The following is an 11,316-nucleotide window of genomic DNA, read 5'->3' on the forward strand; positions in this document are numbered from 1 at the left end:
TCTGTCTCTCTGTCTCTCTCTCTGTCTCTCTCTCTCAAGGTCTCAGTATGTAGTTCTGGGTGGCCTTGAACTCATTGTGGAGCTCAGGCTGGTCTCAAAATTGCAATGATCTTTCCTGCCTCAGGCTCCCGACTGCTGGAATTATGAGTGTGCACCGCCATGCCCAGCTTGACAACTTCTTATATGTTTCAGCAATACTCATATATAACCTCATTGGCTGCCTTGCATTCTTGACGTCCGAACCAGCCTGCTTACTTCTCTTCTCTGTTACGAGGCAATGAATGCACCTGGGTTGATCCTATCTCCCACAGTGCTCAGTGCAGTGGAGACAGCAGGTTGCTAGTCATTAAATTCTGTTTGGACAAATGAATGGCTTATAAGTCCATGCTATTACAAATGTTTTTGGATGACTGGGGCTTATGTTTTCACAAAAGACACTGATGATAATTGGGAAAAATAAGCTGGTAAGAACATGCAAAGGAGATTTCATAAAAATCAGAAGAGGTGTGCCTCATGAGACCCACAAAGTGGTTAAAACACAGTGCTGTTTTAATATTTGTTCAAACCAAGTGGAGCAGTGAAGACAAATAAAACAGAAAAAATACTGAAACAAATAGCAATGCATAATAGATTGTTTTATCATAAAACAAACAGACCAATTCAACAGAAATGAACGTTCACATTGCAAATATACTTACTTGGAAAAATGTAATTTATTTTTCTCTTTATACTGAGCTATAAAATAAATTTTCAGTAGATTAAATTGGCAAATATATTAAAACTTAAAGAGAATAAAATTAAGTATCCACATGACTGACATTGACAAATGATCTATAAACTGCGGTTCAGGGTTTCAGGGTGAATGGTGAGGGGATAGAACTGACCTTCTCAGATAAGTGACTAAACTGATATTTGAAAGGCAAAATAGTTTGTAACCATAAAATATAGAAAATTAGAGGGGAAATATCGCTATACATATTGATATCAACATACATATCAACATGCATCACAAATACAAATAGACTAACAAAGATTAAAAACTCATATACAGCATGATCTAAATATGTAGCAGGACCGAAGTATGTAGATCTACCTCTGTGTGTGTCCATGTGTATACATATGAAAAAGAGAGTTCAGGGACATACAAACAGTACAAAAATTTAAGATATGTGAATGATGGGAGTAAGGGTTATTGGATAATGTTTTCTGCTTTTCTGTATTTTGAGCTTTCTACTTTTGCAATCAAAAGTTACTCTCTCAGATAAACTACTTTTTTTTCAGGATGATGCTTCTTGAAAATTGCTTAGTAGAAAAATGGAGGGACCAACTTAGTAAAAGATCCATAGTAAGTATAATTGGTAACACTGAATATGGAAGGAAATGCGTATAAGGAAATTCTGTGCAATCTGGAAATATTTTTTATGAGTGGTTTGAAATTTTTAGAGCAACTCCCTCTCCCATAAAGAAGCTTAACTATGGGCCATGGAGATAGCTCAGTGGACTAAGCACCTGCTTAGGCAAGTGCAAGGACTGGGGCTTGATCCCTGGTAGCACATTCAGCACTGGCCTCACCTCTGGGCATGCCAAGCAGGCCACCAAGCCTGGGCATGATGGGGCACCCCGTAATCCCAGCACTGGGGAGGCTGAAACAGGAGGATCACTCTGAGTCTGAGCTGCATAGTGAGAACTTTACCAAATACATAAAATTTTTTAAAAATGATTAGCTGTGGTCAAGAGAATTTATGTTTTGGGGTTCACAAAAGGAATTGATCCTATCTGTGTTCTCTAGTTTGTATAATAAAAATTATTGGACAAGGAAGAATATATATATATATATATTTGCCTCCCAGGGAATGCATTTATACTGTGGCATTCTTCACTCAGAGCATTTCTGCATAAAAGAACAAAACACCTTTGCACTAATTCTGAGCTATACACATATGGTGGAAAGCTCAGAATGAGCTCAAGAGAATGAGTAGTGTTGCTACACAGCAGAATTGGTTATTTGGTTTCCAAGCACATAGTAGAACAAAAGCATCCATACAAGGCAGGTTGACCAGAAAGACCTGTGATTGCTGAGGAAAAGAAAGCTTCAGAGTTTACAGGTCTCTGGACCATTTGCTTTGGCAACAGATATTCCTGTATTATTCAATAAGAATTTGAGAAAAACTCACCATATAAACTAGCAGCATACAATAATCAACGTATTACTTTGGAACAGACTAGAATATTTCCTAGGAGAGGAAGGAGTGTGTTTTCCTTTTTACTGTGTTTCTGGTGCATCAGTCTCTGCCTGGCCTGTGGTGCTGCCCCAGTGTTCTGCTGACTGAAACAGACCCTACAAAAGAAGGATCGTATGTGTTCTGGCATGAACAGCTTCCAGTGGAGTCCCTTTCACCTGTGTTTTGCATGATCAACATAAAAGATACATCTCTTCTTTTCAGGGAAACTTGATTACCCAGAATGATTCACTCCCCAACAGCTGGGTAGCTAGCACTTTAGGAGCTTGCTTTAATCCCCCTTATCCACAGTTGCATGTCAGACTGGTTACCTGTGGTCGATATTGGTCCAAGCCACAGTGCAATACAGTGAGGTATTTTAAGAGACAGAGGCCATGATCCCACAAATTTTATTATAGTAAATTTTTATGATTTTTAAACTATTGTTATTAATCTTTTAAGGTATCTGGTCTATTAATTACTTCACCATAGATGTGTATGGAAGGGCAAAATACATAGTATGTAGAGAGATTAGCACTATTCCATGGTTTCCACTACTTTTTGGGAATCCTGGAATATAACCCCAGTGGATAAGAAGAGATACTGTACTGCAGGGACTCCAGCCCACTGGCCTTGCACTAGTACCTGTCCGTGGCCTATTAGGAGCCAAGTCACACAGCAGGAGTTGAGTGGCACTTGAGCAAGTGATGCTCCCTCTGCATTTGCAGCTGCTCCCTACCACTCACATTGCTGCCCGGTCCAAAGCACTAGATTCTCATAGGACCATGAACCCTACTGTGAACTGTGTATGTGAAGGGTCTAGGCTGTTGAATCCTTTGAATCAGCCTGGGACCATCCCCATCACACTAATGTGGGAAAAGCTTGTCTTCCATGAAACTGGTCGCTAGTGCTGACAAGGTCAGGGATCCCTGTTGTAGCAGATGCACTCCAGCTTGGCATTTGCATTTGGATGTGAGTGAGCATGTATGGTTAGAATCACTTGACTTGCCAGTGAGGTTGAGTAAGTTTCTTTCAGTCATGTTAAAGATTATTCTGAAGGCTTTGCAGGGTAAGAATGTTGCATTATAGGGTTGATGGTAAACAAAATTCAGGAAAGAGAACCTTGCCTCCAGAGACAGTGGTGAATTTGAATCCTGCCAATGCATTTACCAATGACATGGCCTTCTGCAAACCACCTCTCCATGCTTATGTACTGGTGGTGATGTCTACAATTGGTCTTGTGAGTTTCAAGTAAATGAACTCACAGGAGACTTGAACATGTATTGAGGACTTCCCAGATCACCCAGCTACATGGTAAGTGCTCAGCATGGAAGTAGATATAATTGGAATTATTGAGATATTACATTACAACAAAATTGCACGGATATTTAAAATTGAATGGATAATGTCTGACCTTACTTTACAGCACAGAGGGGTGAGATGTATCTAACAGTCATGTTTGCCCATTGCCTCACAGCAGTGGGAAGAGAGGCTTCAGGAGCAGCGAAGAACAGTTCAGGACAAGAAGCGAACAGCTGGACGCACAAGTCGTAGTAACCCACCCAAGCCAAAGGGAAAGCCTCCTGCTCCGAAACTCACCAGCCCTAAGAAGAACATTAAAGCTAGAAGCGCACAAAGGAAGACAAACTCGAAGAGAGTGTAACTAACTGCCTTCAGCAATGGAGATTTCCTGATGGCCTGAGGCCAGGCCTTGCCTGGGACAGCCCATGGAAGGCTACACGCGCCTTGCCTTACGGATTTAAGCAGTCCTGTTCATAGATACATCTTGCAGCATTCTATATAATGGTTTGCTTCCATTTTTCCTTTTAACCCAGTACAAGTCATATGGGTGGTTGGCACACTGCCATGGCAGGTGTAATAATTAAAGCTGGTAGAAAACATTTTGGGGTGTGGAGTGGCCTGGTGCATACCCTTTTGGCCTACATGTAGGAGAAATAGGCTTTTGTTTTTACTGTTTGACCTAATATGTGCATTGTAAAATTAATGCCATATTTGAAAGAAAACACTTTTTTTAAAAGAAATATTTTATTTCCATTTGACTTTCTCTTAGAACATTAATATGTTAAAATGTGACTGAAAATATAATGATTCTGATGAGAGCGAGAGAAATGAACATTGATGAGAACTTTATATGTTTATTATCTATGGAAGGAATGGGAACTTTTGAAAAATCTGGAGAGTAGGATGTGAAAATTGTAATGAGTGTTTGTCAGAAGACTTTCAGCTCTGTTTTTAGTTAGAAATGCTAAAAACTAAAACAATAGTGACAAATAAAAAGGAGAGACAGAGACACAGTGCTCTGATTCGTGCTTTCTGGCTGTCATGCCACGGTGGAGAAGTGCTGATCCCCCGTCACAATGCTTCTTGTCAGTATCTTCTGTGAAGAGACAGGTGAGTGAGTTCGTTCGTCTTGTTATTCTGTAGGTACCAATTGGTGGGGCAGCCTTAAGGGTTTTATACCCACGAAAGAGGTGTGAGACTCACCTGTCTGCTCAGGGCTTCACAGCATTGTGACTGCCAAATTGGAGAGAAGTTTCTCTCTGCAAATGCAGACAGAGCAGTGCCTGTGGGGCTGTGGTAGAAGAGCTGGGACTCCCCGACTGGTTCCCCAGCCCCATGCCTGTGAGGGTAGACAGAGGCCCACTTGCCCACTCACTATGATTTGAGGTTGCAGAACCATCAGAAAGCATAAGAGTTACGTGTGTTCTGAGATTTGTATTAGCTGTGCTCCTCAGAGGAGAGACAAGGTAACATGCTCTATTCATTTAAGATACTTAAGGAGATGATTTGATATCACCTTTGTAGTCATCGGGTCACAAAAGTGAAGCATGAGGGCAAGCCAAAGTGCACAGAGAGAAGTAGCAGCCATGAGAACTCTGCTATGCATGTCCAGCACCTTCTGAAAGCTTCAGCCAGGGCTGCTATCTCAGGGTGCTGGGGCTCAAGAAACAAAGTACTCCACCTCCATGAGGGTATCAATAAGATAGTCAGTGTGTGGTGCTGTTGAAGAAAACCAAACCTCTTGGCCCCTAAGGAAAGCGTTTTAGGCCTTTTATATAGCATCCCACTGCAAAGACCCTTGGAAAAGCCCCTGGAAGCCATGGGCAGCCTGTCTGAGTCCTTTAGGAATTAGCAACTCCGTGGGGGAGAAAGACAGAAATGCCGTTTGCTGCTACTCTCTGCAGAAAAGGAGGAAATGCGTCTAAGCATGTGAGAGGGTGAAGCAGAGTATAGTAAAGATTTGAGAATGACTTTGCAAACCTAAGCAAAGCGCACAGTGAATATTTTACTGAAATTATATACCATTTAACAAGATCTTAACTAAGCTTGTCACCTTTATGAGCTTGATTAACTGAAACAGATTAAATAGGCCTTTGATTGGTTATTATGAAAAGTCTAAGGTGAGCCCCAGCCCACCCTGAGAGAGCGAAGGAATGGCCTCCCGTAAGCGTCAAAAATTTGGTTTTCTCACGTAAAATATTTTCTTCACCTAAATACGTGTGAGGGGAGATAAATATAAATATATGGAGAGAAAAACCGAGGCTTTGGGGATTTTTTTAATAGGAAAAAACACATTTTTGCAATACTTTATTGACAAATGTTAAACTGTGGTTAACTGGAAGTATGAATTTTTATTGGAAAAAAAAACAATTTTGTTGCTCTTTTAATACCACAGTAAACATGTATTTTCTGTAAGCATTAAATAAAGTTGTAGAATCAAAAGAGTGTAATTAAAATACTACCTAATCCCACTCACGATGACCCACAAGTAACCACTGCTACTTTCCAGAGTGTAATTCTTCAGGTGTTTCCTGTGCATTTACATAGTGATTCAAACAATAATAGTAATAAAGGTCAGAGCCTACTGTGCTTCTATATGCAGCTGCTGTCTTCCTTCGCCCAGCTCTTCACAGAGATTAGTCCTCAGTCAACAAAGCTCTTTTATAAAGATGGTGGAGTTCTGTGCTATGTATCAGTCAACAGACCCTTATGCTGTCAAGCATTTAGGTTGTTTCAGTAAACACAGTGAATAACAGAATAAACAGCTGGAGAGCTGAGCATCTGTCCACATCTTTAATTAGCTCCGGGGGATAATTTTAAGTAGCAACACTGAGCCAAGGAGTCTGCCCAATACGGAAAATTCTTGACTGTTTTGCCCATTAAACTGTGGACTGCTTGAACTGGCAAAGTGCTGACTTCCTAAAGCCCTCTCATCTACAGGTTTATAAGCGTGAGCTTGGTCCAAAAGTCCCCCTTTGTTGAACTTATTATTCTTTTCCTCAGTAAACCACCAGGTACAACATAATCCATGTTTCAACACACAGGAAGCTGCAAAATTGAAGACTTGAACATCTAACAGGAAAAACAATCTATAGATAGATGGACTGAGAGAAAGATAGGTAGATAGGTAGATGGAGCTTAATATATACATGATAAGGATGATAGATAGATAGATAGATAGATAGATAGATAGATAGATAGATGATAGATAGATAGACAGGCTTCTTAATTATTGGGAAAAGCCTATGCTAGCTCTTCAATATTCTAAAGTATCAAATATAATAATATACATGATTATCTAGAAAGTCAGAAAAATCAAGAGTGTATCAAGAAACCAGTAGATTTGTCTGCATAAATCTCCTAAAATACACAAAAAATTCATACCATCAGGATTAGTTCTTACATTCCACTTCAAAACCACACTTTCCGGTCGAACCACACTTTTGATTTCTATGCTGGAATGTCTACAATTTTCTACTGCATTTTCACAATAAACCCTTATCTTATACCAGCTCAAAGATGCTACAGTTTGGGGGAACCACTTTCTAAGTAAAACATTAAGGCACACTGTGGTTCCATGTCTTCACCTGCTGCTGTCACCAGAGGCAAAAGTGCTTGGGATGATGAAATGAAGACTGAGAAGGATCTTAGAAGTCACCACCTACCTCACTGGAGCAAGGCTGCATGACGACCTGGCTGATGTCTCACACAGCAAGAGCTGCACCCAGGGGTTAGCCAAGCTCTGGCTTCTGAGGCAATTACACACTGATGACTTTGCAACACAAATCTGGGTGTCGGAACACTTATTTCTCACCCTAGAAATGCTTTGGATCATAGCCTGGTAGATGCTGACACTGACCGTATATCCAAAAGGTGAAATACTTTTGAGAAGAATTTTATTCTTTCATTTTTTTTTTTTTTTGGTGGTACCTGGAACTGAATGCAGGACACTGGGCTTGCCAGGCAAGCACTTATTCCACTGAGCTATCTCCCTGGCCCTCAGAAGCCTTTTATTCTGAAAGACCCATTACATCATTTGATAAGCAGACCCACCAAAATGTTACTTGCTAACTTTCTCTCTTAACTGATAAGGAAGAAGCCCACATTCTTCTCCTGGGTTAGGTTTTCTACTTTAGTATCAACAACCCAAAGGAGATTTCTCATTCAGGAGAACAATGAGGTGGACCCCTTTTTCGTTATTCAAGCAATTCAACAAAACAAAACAAAAAAAAACTTAAAAACATCAAAGTTATTCCACATGTCAAGCTTAGCATTGTGGTGTGAATCTTCGCAGACTGCTTCCCTGGTTTGGGAAATGAATTTCATAGTGCAGCATCAAAATCTTTCCAAACAAAGAAATTCGACTTTGCGTTTATTTTTTACCATTCCAGGGCATGAATGTAGCCATTTGTTTTCCTAATGATTTGTGTGAGTGGACTTTCAGTGTGCTTCCTAATGCATGACAGGGTAGGACAGCTTCTTGTGACACAAATCATTTTCAACTGTCTTCAAAAATCTCAAGACCTGAAAAAGAATAAAGAGTGTAGGCCAAATAGCTCAGTGGATTAAAGCACCTGCAAGCAGGGCGCAGGGGCCAGGGGTTCGATCTCCAGCCTGCTGTGCTGGTCCCGCCTCCAGGGCCTGCTGAAACGGCAGTCAAGACTGGGCGTGGTGGCACACACGCACCTGTAATCCCAGCTCTTGGGAGGCTGTAAACAGGCGGATCACAATGAGTCTGATCTAGTAGTGAGACTCTGAACACCCTATAGACCCTTTCATAAAATAAAATAAAAGAAAACCAGGAAAAGAAAAAAGAAAGGAAAAGAGAAAAGACACAAAAGCATACAAAGGGCAAAGCATTTCTTTATTCCATTAACCTTCTGGCAGTCTTCATTATTTTTGCCATCTTCATCTTAATTGCTCTTGACTTTGGCAGAGCCCTGAGGCAAGTTTATTTCTTCATATTGCTAGTTAGTCTTGGGCAACATGACAATACTTAATCAGACCCACACCTCCCATAGTTAATCCTTACTCTTGACTGCTCACAGCGCTACTATCCTATTGTCTGTAATATACAATTTAATTATGTGGTTTTGGTTTTGCTGTAGATCAACTATTTTATTATCCACACCTTCAGTAATACATTCACAGTGTGTCACTGATGACCAGATGCAATCCAACAGCACATTTTGAGGTTAACCATATTGTTTGCCCCCAAGGGCTTCTAATACTTTATGTATGTTGTTTGATAAGCATGTGATACTTTTGTAATTACAAGATGTCACTAAGGAGTTACTGGACAGCAGTGTGGAAGGTACTATTGTTGGAAGCCTTGTAGACAGGAAAATTTGAGAATTATTTCATTGGTGGTAAACATGTTAGCCTGGGTCCTAGAGAAGCAGGTGCAGAAATGGAATTAAACGTGCAAGGAATCTATTAGAAGGAAAGCTTCTGAAAGGGATGGAAGAACTAGGCAGACCAGGAGAGCCAGCACAGCATCATGCGTGTCCACCCAGAGTGGAGATGACAGATGGAAGAGACAAGGTTGGTTGGTGTGCTGGTTGATACACTGGGTCAACTTGAGAAGTTTAGAAGTTTAATTAAGTGACTGAGCAGAGAGCCAGGATTCTTAGTTTGCAAACATCCTCATCTTGTACAAGGGGAGGACATAAACACTGTGTGAGTTCTACACCCCCAGCCCCAGGGAAGCTGGTTTATAATATAAGGAGGAGAGAGAGACTGGCTAGAAGTCCCAGTCACTTCCTTTCTCTTTGCTCTTTGCTATTTTTCTGTTGCCATGAACTGCTGCTCTGTGACATGTGCCATTCTGCCTGGGAGCCAGCCGAGTATAGACTAAAACCTCCACAAACTGTGAGCCTTTTCTTCCTTCATTTTGAAAGTTGGGTATTTGTCACAGCAATGAGTGAAAAGTAACTCAGACAGTTGAGAACACTCCAGATTACACATATTATCCAAGGTGGAGTTTCTAGCAAAGTTGCTGGCAAAGTCACCCATTACACCAAAGTGACCCCTCTCCCAGGGACTGCTCCCTATGGGTTTTATTGTGGAGTCACTGAATAGAAGCAACCCAGTACTGTGACCTCCTTACAAAAGTGGCAGCAGACTTCAGAGTGCAGCAGCTGGCACTTGTGTCAGTTATGGCCCCTGGGGCTGGCAGCATAAATTCCCGGGCATGTCACAGTGTGACAGTCATAAAAATTCTAAACACATACCATTGTGTCTGCATCAGGATCGATGGAGTGGTGATGGCAACAGCAGAATGTCTGTTTCTATGAGGGGCACCAACGCATTATTTGAATCCCTGAACCTGAAAGACATGTATCTTTGCCTGTCTTCCCATTTTTCTATTTCACATTTATTGAAGAGAAAAAAAAATAAAACATTATTTGTTGCAACAATATCTAGTGTAGTATTTACTTGATTTTAAAGGGCTGGCGAAATAGCTCAGTGGTCCAAAGCACCTACTTAGTCAAGCTTAGGCCAGCACAGGGGCCACAGTTCAATCCCCGGTGCCATATGCTGAGCCAGCCCTGTCCTCAGGGCAGGCTGAGCCAGCCTCAAAAAAGAAAAACAATGATTTTCTACCTAAAAGACACTCCTTTTACTGGAATATAAAGACTTTGGGATGTAACTACTGACAGTCATGAAGCTCATGACATGAGTACTTTATGCCTTTTGGGTTTGAAGTGTACAAACTTAAGTCTCGTATTTTAGAATGGTAGTTTGGGTCACTTAAATGGCACACTTTGAAAGACAAAAAGAACATATTACAATAGCAATTAAATTTAGCTTGAGAACTGTTACTGAATCTCTCAAAACAGCTCAGTGGTTTAAAGCACCTGCTTAGGCAGACGCAGGGGCTGGGGTTTTGAGCCCTAGCCTGCCTTGCTGGCCCCATGCCTGAGTATGCTGAGACAGCAAATGAGACTGGGTGTGGTGGTACACCCCTGTAATCCCAGCACTTGGGAGGCTGAAAACAGGAGGATCACTATGAGTCTGATCTGTGTAGTGAGACCCTGTAGACCCTGTACTAAATACACTAAAAAATAAAAGAACTTGAATAAAATAAAGCAATATAAAGAACTTGACGTAAAGAAAAAAAAAGGTATTATGAATGAAATTCAATCATGGAACCAGGGAAAATCTAAGATACCATTGTTAAATTGAACTGATAGAATTTTAAAATTCCTTAACACTTTCAGCCTTCCGGTAATTTCAGCTGTTTCTTATGTCATTGAAGTAGTTCAGCAGCAGATAACCATATGAACAATTGCTGAGTCAACTTTCTCCTTTTACTGAAAGCATAAAAATCTGGCTCTGGAAGTCATCCAGGGTAGCTTCCAACAAGTGATCAAATTCAGACACAGTTCAGCATCTGGCAAGAGCATCAGGAGGTCCACTCTCTAGGCAGAAAAGTCACCAAGGAAGTCCAGCTTGTGGGCCGCAAAATTCAGGACAGCATTACGTGCAGAATCCTTCCATTTTCTGCAGGCCATCTGCTTGCAGGAGACAGCCATGCACAGGAGGGAAGAGCGCTGAGGAGTACGTGGCTCCCATCGTGGTTGCTTCAGGAGTTCTGTCTTGACAGGGGTTTGGAGGGCCTGCTGTTGCTTGGACCTTAGATGTCTCCCAGTAGCTCTGTCTAAGACTTGGTGCCAATCCATGGCACTGTTGGGACCTGCTGGGATGCAGTGAGGGCTTTGGAAATGCATCTGTGGAAAGGCGGTCGGGACTCCAATGCCTCTCCTACTTCTTTGCTTCTCTGCACTGTGAG

General features: G+C 41.3%; 1 protein-coding gene across 1 annotated transcript in view; it reads left to right on the plus strand.

Moving 5' to 3' along the window:
- Positions 1-4,515, plus strand: part of Sfrp4 (secreted frizzled related protein 4) — a 10,924-nt gene extending 6,409 nt beyond the window's left edge. Inside the window, exons 5-6 of the mRNA XM_004629567.2 lie at positions 1,282-1,345; positions 3,697-4,515. Of these exons, the coding sequence (XP_004629624.1) occupies positions 1,282-1,345; positions 3,697-3,882 (250 nt within the window). The 3' untranslated portion in view covers positions 3,883-4,515. The remainder of the gene's footprint in view (positions 1-1,281; positions 1,346-3,696) is intronic.
- The last annotated feature ends 6,801 nt before the right edge of the window (positions 4,516-11,316 follow it).

Source organism: Octodon degus, unplaced genomic scaffold, assembly GCF_000260255.1.
Source record: "Octodon degus isolate 3935 unplaced genomic scaffold, OctDeg1.0 scaffold00031, whole genome shotgun sequence".
In the NCBI taxonomy this organism is placed as follows: Eukaryota; Metazoa; Chordata; class Mammalia; order Rodentia; family Octodontidae; genus Octodon; species Octodon degus.